We start from the raw sequence: 16886 nt of genomic DNA, 5'->3' as shown, positions 1-16886 counted from the left end.
ACATCAACTAAAAAAACATAAAGACGAAAAGAAAAGATTAAGCATTGATAAAAGGGCATTGCCCAGTGTAGTGACCACAATTAGTCAGAACTATGATTACGAAGGTGTAAATTTAAGACATCAAGGACCCATGAATGAAGTCCACTATTTCTACACTAGTCAAGATTGGCAATTTCTTTCTACTTGATCTTCCACCATCTCACCAAAAATACAAAAGGTACAAATGCAAACTTCTCTTATATAAATTTCTTGTACTAAGATATATCAAATGCAAAGTCTTTCCTCCTCGGATCTTCATCTTCAGACTGAAATATATGTGCGCCCATCCAAGGGAATACTTGGAATTTTAACCGAGCCATCGAAGCACTGTGGTGGCTACTGTGGAAAGGAAATGAAGAAATGAGCCACAACGAAAAATCACACACTGCTACTTCCTCGGCGACCACGAGCATATGGTCTTGGTACCTCTCCTTTACTCTGCACACAAGGAGACGACTCCAAAATGAGCAAGGCTGATCATGAAAGAAAGAAAGGACAAAAAAGGAATAAGGAGAACAATGTGTATTTATTTGCGGTCAAGGGTGTCGCTTAGCTGTCATTGAACTTGGTGAATACCATAGGATTAAAATGCTCGGTGATTTTTTTTTTCCATCCGTCTAAGCCTTAATGGGCAAAATTATTCAGTACATGTACACAGGTGGAAAGTAGCGTGTGCCGGGTGTATAAGTGGAACCCAATAAAATAGTTGAGTTGCACAGAAGCTTAGCCCGGAAACCAGAGTTATAAAAGAATAAATGTATTCATTTATCAAAACTGTATAAATGAAAAGGTGACCTGAGATGATCGTCTCTCTGCGTATTGTTTTTGCTGTCTCTCTGCGTATTGTTTTTGTTTTCTCATAAAAAGAATTTGATTCTGTTTCTTCTTCTCTTCAGCTTTCATTTTTGTCAGGCTTGGACGGTAGAGAATCACAGTCCTACCAATCTGACTAATAACCACTGACCCAGTTGCTTCCTCTAAGTGCTTTACAACATCATCAAGCTCTCCTCCAGGACAGGTACCATGTATTTTGAGCTGCATACAATAAGGCGGCCATCAAAATCGAACCCAAGAGCAATGCTTTGATCACATTAATCAACACTCAACACATTTGCTAAGAAGATAAGCATGATTTGTCATCAATATAGCTGAAAATGCGAGCTTTCAACTTAGTTGAAGCAAATTAAACTCTATTCATTTCCCACCGCGAAAGACCCTCATTCCTCAACAGACGAACTTATTATCATCAATTTGAACATTTGTCGCTTTTACTGGAAAACGGCACATAAAAAAAAAAAAAAGGGCAGCCCGGTGCACTAAAGCTCCCGCTAAGCGCGGGGTCCGGGAAAGGGCCGGACCACAAGGGTCTTTTGTAAAACCCTTAGCCTATACTGGAAAAGGCTAATAGTGAGCTTCTTGCTATACCAGCTTAGCCTAAAACATATTGATCTATATTTCTCATACTGCTAATATACTACTCCCTCCGTCCCATAATAAGTGTCACCTTTGCCAAAAACACGCATACTAAGAAACCAACGATGAAGTGTGAAGTTTACCAAGTTACCCTTGTGTAAAAAAAGTTACTTTTTCCTCTTGATGATTAGTTTTGACATTGGGAATCCAACCATCATCATTTAGAGTACTACTACTACTTTTGTCCAAGGGCAAAGTTGGAAAAAACTAGTCAATAAATGCATTGGTTTTCTAAGGTGACACTTATTATGGGACAAAATTTTTTGGCTAAAGTGACACTTATTATGGGACGGAGGGAGTATCAAATATCAATAAGCAGATTTTAACTACTAATTTAACAATGACGCAAGCATAACGAGCAAAAGAACTTACCCTCTTTTTTATGTACAACGTCTACTTGCTAGTAATCGTAATAATTAACCTCGGACACTTAATAAACGTTCAGATAAAATGCAAGCTCATTAGAGTTATAAGGATTCCATAACATGTTTGTGCAGAATTTAGCTCCCTGCTTTCATGATCCAGCTAAAAACTATTAAGCAACAGAGGTACCACAACATCAGAATTCCTATGGAAAGATTAACATTAACTCACTAATCAGTTTACAGATTTTGTTAAAATGCACATTATCAAGAACTAACACCGGTATGCAAGCACAAACAGTTCTGTCGGTTAAAACAGCACGCTTAAGTCAGATACACAGCAAGATTCATCACCATTTTACCTAATTATCTCTACTTGTTACTTATCAAACATAAATATCATCTCTACCTGTTAAAAAGCCAGTGTTCTTATCTACTACTAGTTCAGCACACTTCAACCTTTGTATAAATTCCACATATAACCCAGGAAATTCAGATAACTCGAAAAGCTTCGAAGGCCTACTTGACAAAAAAGAATATAACCACACTGAACTTGAAGATAGCCTTTAGAACAACAATTCGATATAAAGGGGTCATTTTGTAGCTGATTAGAGTTATGCATGTATTAGTAATACATGGATTGGTTATGAGAAAATTTATGTATTATTTTATTCAGGTATTAGTTATGCAGGGTTTAGTTATTCATGTATTAGCTATTACACTTTTTGTCCTGCATAAAATAATACATAGATTCTCTCATAACTTATACATGTATTAGTTGTGCAGGTTACTAAATTTCAAACCAAACACTGTACAAATTTTATTATATTACTCATGCAGGATTTAATATCTGCATAACTCACTCTAACTACCAAACGACCCGTGAGGGGTTGTTTGGTTCGTGGACTAAATTATCCCGGCATTATAGTCGTGTCATTATAATCCTTGGACTAATTTATCCTAGAGGGGTGATAAAATAATCCCAAGTTTGATAGGATAAGGTGCGATATAATTAAATTCATATTTGTGTTTATTAACGGTATAAATTTATAAATTTAATACTAGACTTAATCATAATATTCCACCTTATTCCGTGTACCAAACGACCCTGAGTAGTAGCCTAAAACCTGAATAAATTGTTTGCCAGCAGGAGGGGAAAAAAAAAAAAAAGAGGGAAAAAGTACCTTGAGAAACTCCTTAGATTCAAGAGTCTCATCCAAAGCAAATACCACATTATCAGTAACACCATATTTTCCAACTTGTTGACTCTTTAGCTTCTTCCCTAAACTATGTGCATACGATGCCAATTCTTTTTTCTCCTTTACTGTTAGGCTCGGTAATTTCGCCCGTAATATTTTTGTCTCTGACTCACTAGGCCTTGAAGCAATAACTTGTCCATTTTCTTTTGCAATTTCCACGTCATCAACCAAGAGGGATTGAGAAGTAGAGTTAGCTGGAAGGTTCGAGAAAGTTGTAGAACGAAGGAAGAGGGGTGAAGGGAAGAAGGAAGGAGAATTATTGGTGATGGGATGAAGCGACGTCGTTTGATGGGGGTGTTGATTAAGGAAGGAGAAACAGAGGATTGGAGCGGGTCCGGGTCGGAGCAGGCGATGGAGAGCCATGAGTTGAGAGGAGGAAGATAACATTACAGTATCCATTTTGCTCAAGGCTGCGACACTATTGAGCGGTTTGTAAATTTTATGAAGAGAAAGTAATATCATTCTTTATATTTTTATTGAACGTTACTGCCAACAGGGTGTTTGGTCTAGTGGTATGATTCTCGCTTCGGGTGCGAGAGGTCGGGAGTTCGATTCTCCCAACACCCCCCGGGCCTTTCTTCCAATTTTTTCGAACCTTTATATTTTTATTGTATTGTTTTGATTAAAAGATCGTATCGTTACATAATCTTACACGATAACACCAAATCAATCCTTACATTAAATGTGAGTTTTCATGTTTAATCCTTTGGTATTTAAAGTTTATTGGCTTGATACTCAAATTTTGTAGGATCACATAAGAGATAAGGCTCATTTAAGGGGATTGTCTTCACTTTTGAGAACCAGTTAAAATTCTCTCCTCTTTTCTTCCTTTTCTTATAAATGATTTGGTGCTTTTTTGTTTGTTTGTTTAGTTATTTGGAATTAAAATTTATTAGCTTGATTAATTTAAATTTAATTTATGTAAGACTCTTATTTAAGTGAAAAAAGCTTGAACTTGGGATTTTATCGATCTCATTATATCTTACTTTTGATGATAACAATTTGGTTTTTTTTCCAGTAAAACATTTTCCGTCTTATAAAAAATATTTTCTTTGTTAAATATTTGGTATATGAAACTTGATGATTTGATTAATTCACCCCTCATTTAAGTGAAAAACGTTGGAACGTCCTTAGACGTCTAATTAAGGTAGTTCTAAGGAATCTTACCCATATTTATTGTTTGGTCTTTTGAGGTATTCCCATCATTCCTTTTCAATTGATTTTAGTCTACTTAACACTCTTCTTAAGAAATTATTGATTAGAAATTTATTTTACTAAATTATTTTTATTAGTTATTCTCTTGAAAATTTAAATTTAACTATTAATATTTTATATAGTTACTTAATAATAAGATAATATTGAGAGAAAATATTAAAAATCTCTTGATTATTAAATGAACAAGTACAAGTAAAAAAATAAATATTACAAGGGGATAAGGGAAAAAAAAGATGGATCAGAGCAAAGTACAAGGTGAGGGAATCTCGAAAACAATTGAACCATTTTGCCTACATTTGGAAAGTGAAGATAACAGGCATTGACGTGATCCCAAGGGCCAATTCTTTTGTCTCATTCTTGTATTTTGTTTTTGTCCATCTCGAAATTTCCTTTTCTGGATCATCTACTCAACAGTCAACACACACACACACTTTTATCATGAAACAAAACAAGAGAAAATTTTCTATTACACTAGTATAACCGTAAGGGGTCCTTTGGTAGAAGGTATAAGTTGGGATATCTCATCACTAATTTTTATATCATATTTGGTGTAAGGTATAAATTAGTGCTGAGATAAATTTATACCTTGTACCAAACATGATACTATTGCGATATAATATCTTTATATTATTTGATATTATTTGGTAGCATATTTGTAGGGAGATACTTACCATATATTAGTTAGTTTCCTTCTTTCACTAATTATCATATATTAGTTAGTTTCCTTGTTTCACTAAAGTTCAAGATTGTATCATATATATATTCTCTCTTCGTGAATGAATGGAACAAGTCAAGATTGTATAGTTTCTACATGGTACCAGGCCACACGTTTTTTTTTTCTCTTCATCGTAAATTTCCATGGCCGGTGACGCCGTACCTCCTCCACCACCACCCAAAATTGAGTCTAATTATCCCTATTTTCTCGGTCCTCAAGACCGACCCGGGGACTATATCACGCCTACTCGTTTCAAGGGCGCATCAAATAACGCTGCCGTCGGTCAGCACTTTACTTCCGATCAATGGAAGGCTATTACGGAATTTTTTGATAATGCTACAATTCCCGAAAATTGTTTGAATGGTAAGTTTGATGTTTTTTCTTGGATTATTGACACTGGTGCTACTCATCATGTTACCGGTGAGAAATCTTGGTTGTTTGATGTCCATACTGTTGATTGTCCTATTGGTTTGCCTAATGGTGAAAAGGTGTTTGCTTCTTTGGAAGGTTCTGTTCGACTGTCAGATAAAATCACCTTACATCATGTCCTTTATGTGCCTTATTTACGTTGCAACTTACTCTCCGTCCCCCAACTTACTGATGATTTACATACTATTGTCTCTTTTAATTCTTATATGTGTGCTATTCATGATCCACTGAAGGAGCTGATTGGAACGGGGGTTAGGAGGGACGGACTATACTATTTTAGCAAACCGGACGTGGTGCAACATGTGTCTACTGTCGTGGCAACGTCCGCATTGGAATTGTGGCATCGACGATTGGGGCATCCTTCCGAGAGAGTAGTTATGTTGCTTCCTCATGTCAGTAGTGATAAGAGTAGTTTAGCAAAGGATTGTGAAGTGTGTTTACGTGCTAAGCATCCTAGAGACAAATTTCCTTTAAGTGATAATAATGCATCTAGAATATTTGAGAAAATACATTGTGATTTGTGGGCCCCATATCGCCATGTTTCGTCGTGTGGAGCTCGTTATTTTTTAACAATTGTTGATGATTTTTCCCGAACTGTTTGGATTTACTTGTTGATTGATAAAACAGAAGTGTTTCCGATGTTTATGGCTTTTGTTGCTATGGTTGATCGACAATTTAATCAAACAATTAAAGTTGTACAAAGTGATAATGGTACAGAATTTAATTGTTTGATCGATTATTTTTCCGCCACTGGTATTTTGTTTCAAACCTCTTGTGTGGGTACTCCGCAACAGAATGGGAGGGTAGAGAGGAAGCATAAACATGTGTTGAATGTTGCGAGGGCTCTCAGATTTCAGGTCAATTTGCCTATTTTTTTCTGGGTGAATGTGTTCTTGGTGTATCTCATCTCATAAATCGTACCCCCACACCCAAATTGGAAAATAAAACACCTTTTGAAATTTTATTCAATAAACCTCCTTCTTTTGATGTTATTCGTACTTTTGGGTGTTTGTGCTTTGCTCATAATCAAAAAACTCAGGGTGACAAATTTGCTAGTCGGAGCAGAAAGTGTTTGTTTGTGGGATATCCATTTGGTAAGAAGGGGTGGCGGTTGTTTGATCTTGATACGAAGGAATTTTTTGTCTCTCGTGATGTAAAGTTTGTGGAGGATGTGTTTCCTTTTGCTTGTCCGGAAGATGTTAATATTTCGTCTAGTTTTTTTGATGAGGGTGCTGAAATTGATCGTGATTTTATGGTGTACGGGGATGAATTAGGGGGCGAAATTGATAGTTCGGAGGCTGCCGAGCAGCAGCCGCAAACCACTGCCCAACCAGCGCCTACTGGCAGCCAGGCCGAGCTGCAGCCAGCGGCCACTGTCCAGGCCGCTGGGAACCCAGCGCCAGCTGCCAGCGAGGCTGAGCAGTTGCCAACAGCCACTGCACAGCCCGCTGGCAGCGAGGGGGGGGGGGGGGGCAGCAACACCATACCCCAGTCACGAATGTGGAAGGTGGCTTGGGGCGTAGTTTTCGGGAGAAATTTCCCTCTGTTGTGCTTCGTGATTATGTGACGCACTCAGTTTTTGCTAATAGTCCGTCCCCTACAACTCCTGTTAACAATCAATCCTCAGGTACTCCCTATCCTTTGGCATACTATATTAATTGTGACAATTTTTCTGTAAATTATCGTAAGTTTCTTGCAGCTATTATTTCGGGTAAGGATCCTAAGACCTTCAAAGAAGCCATGAAACACGAAGGTTGGAGACATTCAATGAAAGAAGAGATACGTGCATTGGAAGACAATGGTACATGGACTTTGGAACATCTTCCTCCGGGTAAGAAAGCACTTGGTAATCAGTGGGTGTACAAGACCAAGTTTTTGTCAAATGGAGATGTGGAACGGCTCAAATCGCGCTTGGTTGTGTTGGGAAATCATCAACAAGCGGGGATTGACTACAATGAAACTTTTGCTCCGGTCGCCAAGATGACTACTGTTCGAGCCTTCCTAGCCATTGCAGCATCCAAAAATTGGGAACTTCACCAAATGGATGTTCATAATGCCTTTTTACATGGTGACCTTGATGAGGAGGTGTATATGAAGCTCCCTCCCGGGTTTGAAAGTCCAGATCCTACGTTAGTGTGTCGTTTGCGCAAATCGTTGTATGGGTTGAAACAAGCCCCTAGATGTTGGTACAAAAATTAGTGTTGGATATCCCAGCTTATACCTTTTAATCCCACTTATACTGAGATAAATTAGTTCCGGGATTATAATCCCGGGATAATTTTGACTATCTACCAAACGATTCCTAACAGAATCTTTCCCCCTTCCGAAAAATCATTATTTCCAAAATGCATAACTGTCGTTTCACTACTTTATTTTAATTATTTAACTTTATTTTTCATCACTTTTATTACGATGTCGAAGGGCAACACTGGAACAGACATGAAATGTTGTTCTATTGTAATTCTAAAATTCTCAAAAGCCATTAATGTTATAGACAAGTCACAATATGGAGAAAAAGCTTTTGATTCTTTTCAAGTATACTTATCTTCAGATTGCTTTAGTTGTTAAATGAGCAAAGGGTCAAATTTACCCTCCAAATATTGGTTTATAATTTAAATTTGACCTTCGTCAAAGTTTAGGGTCAAATTTGCCCTCCCCGTTAGGATACTTGGTATATTTGTCCTTTTATGGATGAAAGTGTGACTTGGACTCCACAACACAAAAAAATTAACCACGTAGACTCCCAAACTCAATTATTTTAACTCATGGCCCGTGACACGTTTATCATCATATAAAATAATACAACCCTAGTCCCTTTTATTTTAGAAAAAAGAGGGAACGAAAGAGAATATGTATATTCCATTTTCCCTAAGTCTCCTATATATCTAGAATATGTATATTCCATTTTCTCAAGCTTACTTGACTATAATGGAAGCTCTTAATATTGTTGCTTGATATCTTTGTGCTGTAATTAGTTTTCAGTTTACTAACTGTTTGCTTGCAGGGGTTAGTTGATGCAATTAAGACCAATTTTACAGAAGCAAAGTACAGGTATTGGGCTAGACATATAGAGCACAATTGGTTGAAGAGACGGGGTGGTTCTGAGGAACTGAAGAAAAAGATCTGGCATTGTGCATGGATGTATTTACTGAGTTCTCTCTTTCGTTCCCTCTCTTTTCTAAAATAAAAGGGATTAGGGTTGTATTATTTTATATGATGGGCAAACGGTCACGGGCCATGAGTTAAATTAATTGGGTTTGGGAGTCTACGTGGAGCCTGTGTGGCTAATTTTTTTATGTTGTAGAGTCCAAGTCACACTTCCATCCATAAAAAGGCAAATATACCAAGTATCCCAACGGGGAGGGCAAATTTGATCCCAAACTTTGACGAAGGAAAAATTTAAACTATAAACCATACTTGAAGGGTAAATTTGACCCTTTGCCCGTTGTTAAATTAAGAGATGGATGAGAATATAAAGGAGCCAACTAATTTACTGCAAAAAAAAAAAAAAAAAAAAAAGAGTAAACATGCGCAAAAACTTCACATGGGAGGCTTCATTGTCTCTATAATATTTGTTTAGATTATATATATAAACACTTTTAAAATAATTATGTATTTCGAAACACCAAAAAATAAGTAAAAAGTCACTTATTTTTCAGAAAAACAAAACATTCTTCTTTATACCAAGTACATATTAAAATAGATTATTCAACCATCTTTAATCTTCACCCTTCATTGCTTTACTTAACATAACAATTTTTCCTTGCTCGTTTCATTTCAATTAATTCAAGAAAATTAACAAAGTCCCTAATGTTAAGATTATATGCCAAGTGAATTTTAAGATTATATGCCAAGAGTAGACGAACTCGAAATGACTTTTAGAAGGAAAAGGTTGATCGAACAATTTGTATCTAGGCCTATAGGTTAGGCTATAGGATAAATGGACATATGTATTACTTGCTTGTTTTTTTTTCTCAAAAATTTAAAGCCATCACCATGGATGTGATTCCATTGGTGTGAAGGGTTAGGCTTTGACCCCTATCATGTCCATTAATCGCAAAAAGTTACACATGTTAGAGGGGATATGAATCAAACCTCTAACCATAGGAGTATTTACTCTAACAAAAGAATGACGGATTAACCTATACAATATCCTTCACTATACACTAATATACATTAACTTACAAAGAAGCTACACTTCTCAAACCTTCTTCTCATGGTAGGAAACTGCCACTTATCTAGTTGAATTAAACCTTTCACCTCTTTAGGAAGATGTTGTAACGAGGAACAAAAGGTTTCATTTCCACTATTAGAGGCCATTCTAGTTGATATATGTATTACTTGCTGTATTCTAACTTAAGAGCAACACTTTTTTATACCAAAATTTCTCAATATTTGAAGCCTTATTTTTACTTATTCGTACAATGATCTTTATTTTTCTTCCTTTGCAGCGGCCACCATCATTTTTCCAATAGACTGTTTCACTCAAGAACCAATATTAATACCAGAACGTACACTCTTCAACAAAAAATACCAACAGTAAACAACAGTCGTTGATGCAACGGCTCACAAAGAAAATAATGTGTCACACAAGATCAAGATTAAAACGCTTTGGCAAATTACATCAACAGCTCCTAAATTTATTTAGACGTTGAAATTATGATATATTTCAATTTAGTACTTAAACATATGGTACGGATAAGGTCTGCGTACATCCTTTCCATTAATCTAGACTCCACTTATGAGAATACACTGGATATGTTGTTGTTGTACCTGAATATATGATAAAGTAATCATAATATTAGATTAAACACTTTCAATTCAAACTTTGGAAAAAAAAATGAATATATTCTCAAATGCTTATTACATAGATACGTTACCACTTAAAATATGTCACATCTTTTAACGCATCAGTCTCAAGCCGCAAAACCTCGGGTCCTTTCCCATTGAAAACACACGCAGAAAATTTTCTAAAACTTGAGTTAAAAGTGTTTAATATTTTCATTTGTTCAATTGTAACCTATTGTTGTTCAAGTATGAAACTAAACTTAGAACAAGTTTAAGGGTCGTATTTATAATGCCAATCTTCTATGCCATTGTTCTCTTAAGATAACCCACACAAATCTGCCAGTAACTGCAAGTCTGCAACACTCCATATCTAGAGCAACAGACCAAAATCAACTTTAGGGAAGCAGCAAAAGATCCTCAACATGCAAAAAAAGGCAACATATCTAAAAGGCAATAATGTCATAGGCATAGCCCTTGCTAATTGCTAAACTCGTCCTTTTTTATTCCGTAAACAAAACATTACAACGTCATACAACAACAGCAAAGGTGGATCCCATCACCTGCTATTCAATCTATGGATCGGATGATCAGGGAGATTTTCAGGTGCCGATATCCACCCTCAATTTCTTCCGCCCCACAAAGCTAATATGAACCCTAGATAGCTACCTGAAGTTAGGTTTTAATTTGTATAGAGAGAGAGAGAAAATACTTCAACTTTGAAAATACCGGAGCAGACTACACTGAACTTAACTAGTAAAGGCATTATGACCTAAAACTGGTTGCTGATTTCTGATTTATCGAGATAATGATGAGCAAGATGGAGTAGCTTTGCATTTTCCCACAGTAATCATTTGCACCGATTCCCCGGAGCCATCCCTTGAAGGACTAAACCAAACTGGCAAAAAAACTTCTGATTCACACTCAAATCTTGTTTCCTTGAATCGGTGCACCAAAGTCTCTTTTCCCTGTTAATTAGTAGAAATATCACATCAAAATCACAAACTAAATTAAGGAACATATTTATAACTTGTAAATTTAACAATATTCACGCACCTGGAACTTTGCAGTGACAATCTTAACCCTCCTATAAGATCCTGGAAACACGTTTAGTTTGTCATTAAAAGCACAAAAGAATTTCCACACAGTTCTGTGATCGGTGAAGTTCACAAAAGCATATCCTTTGCCTCTCTTGCTTCTGCAAAAGAAAATCCATCTTTTTACGTTATTATAATAGCTAGACGTAGAAGATATAATGAGCTAATGGTATTCAAGAATTAAAATAAATAAGTCAAAGATATCTAGGTAGAATTACGCGACATACTTGAAATCCATAGGCAAATACAAGAAATCATAAGCAGAGACAATGTTTTCTCCCTTTGAATCTGTCGCCTTTTGATTTTCCACTGAGCAGTACTCATCCAGAAATTGGATCAACATTTCACGGCTGTAAAGGAAAAACGAAACAATCAAATTCCAATGAGCACGAAAAAATAAAAGCTAGCAATTAGTAATTAAACTGATAAGGATATGCAACCGGACTAATAAATCTCATGATTTAATCAACTTATTCCAATAAGTAAAAAGTAATACTATGAACTGCTATAAAAAAGGCAAAAATGAACAAACAAAAATTAAAACATACTTATAGTCATATGGGATATTTTTTATCATGACAGTAGTATTATTTTTTTGTGACCAGCTCAGAGGTATCACATCATGTTTCTTCAACCCATTGTTCCCTGACCAATTCCTATAACAAACATTACGCCTCTGATCATCATTTTCCATTCTCCGACAAACTAAACCCTCATTTGAACTACAACTTCCTCTTCCAAACACACCTCTGTTCCCATTAAAAAAACCTCGGCCTTTTCCTTTTCTCAACCTAGGAGGAGTACGAGGTCTAGAGACGCTTTCTCGTGCTTTGACCAACTTCGTAGGAATATTCCGAGGGCCACGTGTCATATTCTCCCTAGGCGGTGAAGGTGGATGAAAGGCAGTGTTTGAGACGTGTGAGATAGGGGTATATTTGGGTGCTTGAGGGTTCAACAAACTCCTTCGAACAGACATGGTAGTACTATGTTAAAGTTGTTGTAGTGATTTTGAACAAGTGTTTTTTTTATTTATTTTTTTATTTTTTATAGTAGTATGAAAAAGAGAGAAATTTGGACAAGAGAATGAAATAGACAGACAAAAAAGGGCAACAGAGATAGTGATAGTGAAGGAAGAAATCAAAAGAAGTGGTGATTCGCATTGTTGGCAGCCAAAGGGCCTTTTTATAGCAGCACACAAGCAAAAGGAATTTAGGACCTTCTTTCTAACTTTTTTTTTTAGAATAAAGAATACGATGCGGGAGTTCTTTCCCGGATTCTGATTATTTAGATAGTATTTAGTATTTTTATTGTAAGTAATTTAATTTAATATTGTAAAAATATAAGGAAAGAATATGATGCGGGAGACGGAATTATCTTTTCTTAAAAAAAAAAAATATCAAGTCCTTATTACAAGAATGAAAAAATATACTCCTTCCGTCTCATAATAAGTGTCACCTCAGCCAAAAACACACATATTAAGAAACTAATGATAGTGTAAAGTTTACCAAATTACTCTTATGTAAAAAAAAATCTCATGATGATTAGAGTATACGCAAGTAGTTCATTTTTTGACATTGGGAATCCAATGATCATCATTTAGAGTACTACTACTTCTTTTGCCTCTTACTAATCCCATCTTCCATAGGCCAAAACTTTCATTTTCACGTGAAACTCAAAATTTGACATTGTGAATTCAACTTTTGGCCTTGAATAAAGAAACTTGTCATTTTTTGTCCAAGGGCAAAGATGGAAAAAACTAGTCAATATATGCATTGGTATCCTAAGATGACACTTATTATGGGGCAAAAAATTTGACTAAGATGACACTTATTATGAACGGAGGGAATAGTAAAAATAGTATTTCCTTTTAATAAGACCTGAATTGAACCAAATAAGGTAAACATGTGCACTAGTATCTTAAATTTGGGTACAGATTTAGAGAAGTAACTAACGACCTTTGAAAGTGAGTAATTCTGAAAAAGGGGCTTCATTTCAATACACTCTCCGTTTCAATTTATGTGAACCTTTTTGGAGTATGATGGTCAAACTTTATAACTTTAATCTTAAATTTCAACATAGATTAATTTAAGTTTGTAAAAATATAATTTATGTATTTAGAAACTACATTAAAAGTACTATAAGTCATGATAATTTGTAATATAAATAACTTAGAAAAAATATAAGAAAAACATGGTCAAAGAACCACCTCGTAGACTCCCCAAATAGTAAGGGTTCACATAAATTGAAACAGATAGAGTATATTTTTTCATAAAAGTATCCTCGAAGAAACATTTTGAGCTACAACAACAACATTTTTTTTAATGCAATACCGGGGTGACTCGAGGGCGAGGCTAGTAAAATCTTTGCGTTAGGCCCCCAAACTTTTGACGCCTCAAAAACTTTTAAGGATGAACTTTGTGATTTTATTTTCTCTTAGACAATACTCCCTGTCATCTTAGCCAAAACCAAGACATAAATTGATTAATTTTTTCTAATTTTATTCTTACACAATAAAGTAACATCTAAATAATGATTTGAAAAATCACGTAGTAACTTGATATTGTTGGATTCTCAATGTTAAAAAGTTTATTTCCCATGCATGCTCTAATCAAAAGGTAAAAATAATTTATTTTTATTATATAGGGGTAATTTGGTAAACTTCATATTGCATTATTGATTTCTTAATATGCGTTTTTTTTTGCTAAGATAACACTTATTTTGAGACGGAGGGAGTATTGAAAATTGTAAAAGAAGTAAAAAAATTATATAATAAAAGAAAAAAAGAAAAACTTTCTAATTTGTGCCTGCTCAATTCATATAGTTTCTCTTCGTCAATTGCAATTATGTTGCTTTTCATTTTCTTCAAATGGTCCGCCAAACTCATCTTTTTTTAAATAAGCGCTTGTAATTGATTCAACCGAAGACTAATAAGAAGTAATCTGGGTTCATAATTCTGGTTGGTTCTGCTTGCCATCAGGTTTTTCTTCCTGGAGAAGACAGAGTGCCTTCTTTTTTCATTACTCTTCAATCTTTCTTTCTCTTGGTCGTGTTTGCTATGAGTTTAGTGTTTTGAGAAAATTTAAAAATTAATAGCAGTATTTGTGTGTGTCCATCGACAAAATCAGCAAACAGAGCCACTTACCTAAAGTGTACTTTTGGCTTACCTAAAGTGTACTTTTGGATAAATGACTTCTAGCGCAGCCGTCCCCAAGGCTTCAGTTATGTGTATATAACGCAACTGCTCTCCTTTACACGCTCTTCGTTTATGGCTCCTCACGAGCCGACTACACTTTTTTTTTTTCCTCTTTGTTTGAAGATCATGTGAAATGAACATTTTCATAATTTTTTACTTTTCTGCAGGTTCGACATATTTTATCAATATTAATTGCTCTATAACATCTTCGAACACATGAAATTTACCAAAACATATAAATATTTAAAAAAAAAATCTTACTCCCTCCGTATCAAATTATTTTTCACGTTTTTGCTTATTAATTAGTAGGGGAATTTGATTAAATTTACCCTTAATTATATCTAAATTATAATCTCCATTAAATATTTACTTTATTTGTGTGTTATTTTCGTTTATGACAAAATTCTGCTAAGGATAAAATGGAGACTCTAAAACGAAATAATTTGAGATAATTATTTTTAGTAAACAAGACAAATAATTTAAGACAGAGAGAGTAATAAACAAATGTTAATTAAAATTATCGGGTTTAGAAATGTGAGTGAAGGGCAATAGTGTGATCAAAGAAAATTTAGACAGATTCAATGATTTTTTTTTTTTTTTGCTAATTCGAATATTTATATTAAAACTTTAGAAGATAAGGAAATGGAGGGACTATCTATCTTTAAGCATGGGATTATTTTTTAGAAAGTTACCTAGATCATCTAGTAGAGCAAAGGAAAATTTTAAAATGAATAATTAATGTTGTCTTAATTAATTATCATAATATTTATCTTTAACTAAATTTGAAAGACTAAGGGGTCATTTGGTAGGATGTATAAGCTTAGTGCTGAATGTCATGCATTAGTAATGCTGGTATTAGTTATGTTAGGATTATTTCTTATTCACAGTTTGATTTGGTATATTAAAACATCTGCATAAATTTTAAAAATTTGCTTGATTACAAAAATACCGCCACATTCTTTAGCTTTGTACACCTATTTTAGTGCAGCAGCTTACCAATCGACAACTAAAATACAAATTCCAACATTATTGCTATTTTTTTAATTTCCCCAAAAGTTGATAATGAATAATCGATATCAGGTTCAAAATAGGTCATTTTATCCTCGTACCTAAAATGCAAATAAATATAAGAAACAAACAATCTAAAGTTTACGAGAATTTACGGGTAATTGTGTCCTTAACTATATTATATTAATGCATGTACTAGGTTGAAATAGTATCCCACCAAAGGGGGTCGTTTGGTAGCTGGGTATGTTGTTGTAGTAGTTATGCAGAGTTTAGTTATTGTTGTTGTAGTAGTTATGCAGAGTTTAGTTATTGTTGTTGTAGTAGTTATGCAGAGTTTAGTTATTGTTGTTGTAGTAGTTATGCAGAGTTTAGTTATTGTTGCTGTAGTAGTTATGCAGAGTTTAGTTATTGTTGTTGTAGTAGTTATGCAGAGTTTAGTTATTTATAAATAATTTCTTTGGATATTAGTTTGTTATATTAAAAATTAATAAATCATTATAGAAAATATTGTATTAGAAAATTGGTTTAGTTAGGATCTGATGCTTGACCTAAGGAAAACTCGTATTAGAGGATCTAATTGTTTATATAATAAAAGGAAAGTATTTAAGATAGGAGTGATAAGGGTAATATTGTCATTTTAACTTTTTATTCATGTATTAATTATTTCATCTTCTACCCCGCATAAAATAATATAGATTTCCTCATAACTCATACATGTATTAGTTATACGGATTTTCAAATTGCAAACCAAATGTTATATTAATTTTGTATATGAATAGCTTATTTCCTAACTAGCTACCAACATAGCATAAACTGTGTAGAAATTAATAAATAAATAAGTTATCTCTTTACTAACTATCAAACATGATTTAAATTATGTAAAATTTAATACATGAATAAATTGTCTATTTATTAGCTACCAAATAACTGCGATAGATTGAAACAAAGAGGGAAAAAAGAGAACTGTATGGCGCGTGACAATTGCTTTGTGCATTAAAGAACCTCAAGGATTTATTTATTTTTACATGTGAGGCGCACGTATGACATGGTGTATGAGGGAGTATTTAATTGAAATTAGGGCCCTTGAAATTATAAAAAAGGTTCAGATCTGCCCTTTTACTATACAAAATTGCACGGATATGCCTGTCGTTAAAAGGTGGTCTCACATATGCCCTTAACGTTACTTTTAGGGTTACTCATGCCCTTGATTTAACGAAAACCCGATAAAAATATTGGAGGACAGATTTGTGCAGTTCGCATAGTATAGGGGCATATTTGATCCACTGAAATTTCTAAATATTATGACAAAAA

At 34.5% G+C, this 16886-nt stretch overlaps 2 protein-coding genes and 1 non-coding gene across 3 annotated transcripts; 1 reads left to right on the top strand and 2 right to left on the bottom strand.

The window, feature by feature from the left end:
* Nucleotides 1-18: 18 nt before the first annotated feature.
* On the bottom strand, nucleotides 19-3557 carry LOC132599222 (uncharacterized). Its single transcript, XM_060312502.1, has 3 exons — nucleotides 3059-3557; nucleotides 835-1074; nucleotides 19-477 (listed from the first exon to the last, which is right to left on the bottom strand). Exons 1-3 carry the CDS (start codon nucleotides 3530-3532, stop codon nucleotides 418-420), a joined length of 774 nt encoding a protein of 257 aa, XP_060168485.1. The 5' UTR covers nucleotides 3533-3557; the 3' UTR covers nucleotides 19-417.
* Nucleotides 3558-3628: 71 nt separating this feature from the next.
* TRNAP-CGG (transfer RNA proline (anticodon CGG)) lies at nucleotides 3629-3700 on the top strand. The gene has a single exon. It is a non-coding gene; the product is annotated as a tRNA-Pro (tRNA).
* Nucleotides 3701-10783: 7083 nt separating this feature from the next.
* Nucleotides 10784-12730, bottom strand: LOC132644725 (protein terminal ear1-like). The gene is made up of 4 exons (XM_060361331.1): nucleotides 11923-12730; nucleotides 11602-11724; nucleotides 11334-11475; nucleotides 10784-11245 (listed from the first exon to the last, which is right to left on the bottom strand). The coding sequence occupies exons 1-4, from the start codon at nucleotides 12348-12350 to the stop codon at nucleotides 11075-11077; spliced, it is 864 nt and encodes a 287-aa protein (XP_060217314.1). The 5' UTR covers nucleotides 12351-12730; the 3' UTR covers nucleotides 10784-11074.
* Between the last annotated feature and the right edge of the window lie 4156 nt (nucleotides 12731-16886).

Source organism: Lycium barbarum, chromosome 6 (genome assembly GCF_019175385.1).
Source record: "Lycium barbarum isolate Lr01 chromosome 6, ASM1917538v2, whole genome shotgun sequence".
Lineage (NCBI taxonomy): Eukaryota > Viridiplantae > Streptophyta > Magnoliopsida > Solanales > Solanaceae > Lycium > Lycium barbarum.
The sequence above is the reverse complement of the archived record's forward strand: the minus strand, read 5'-3'. Positions and strand labels throughout refer to the sequence as shown.

Bases quoted from the DNA above. Each gene is read 5' to 3' on its own strand.
- LOC132644725 (XM_060361331.1), bottom strand. From the start codon at position 12,350: ATGTCTGTTCGAAGGAGTTTGTTGAACCCTCAAGCACCCAAATATACC. The intron at 11,476-11,601 runs GTATGTCGCGTA...TTTCTTTTGCAG, and splicing joins TATTTGCCTATGGATTTCAA to AAGCAAGAGAGGCAAAGGAT. The intron at 11,246-11,333 runs GTGCGTGAATAT...ACTAATTAACAG, and splicing joins TTGTCACTGCAAAGTTCCAG to GGAAAAGAGACTTTGGTGCA.
- LOC132599222 (XM_060312502.1), bottom strand. From the start codon at position 3,532: ATGGATACTGTAATGTTATCTTCCTCCTCTCAACTCATGGCTCTCCAT. The intron at 1,075-3,058 runs GTACTTTTTCCC...TATTGTATGCAG, and splicing joins AATCTAAGGAGTTTCTCAAG to CTCAAAATACATGGTACCTG. The intron at 478-834 runs GTCACCTTTTCA...CCTTGTGTGCAG, and splicing joins CAGAGAGACGATCATCTCAG to AGTAAAGGAGAGGTACCAAG.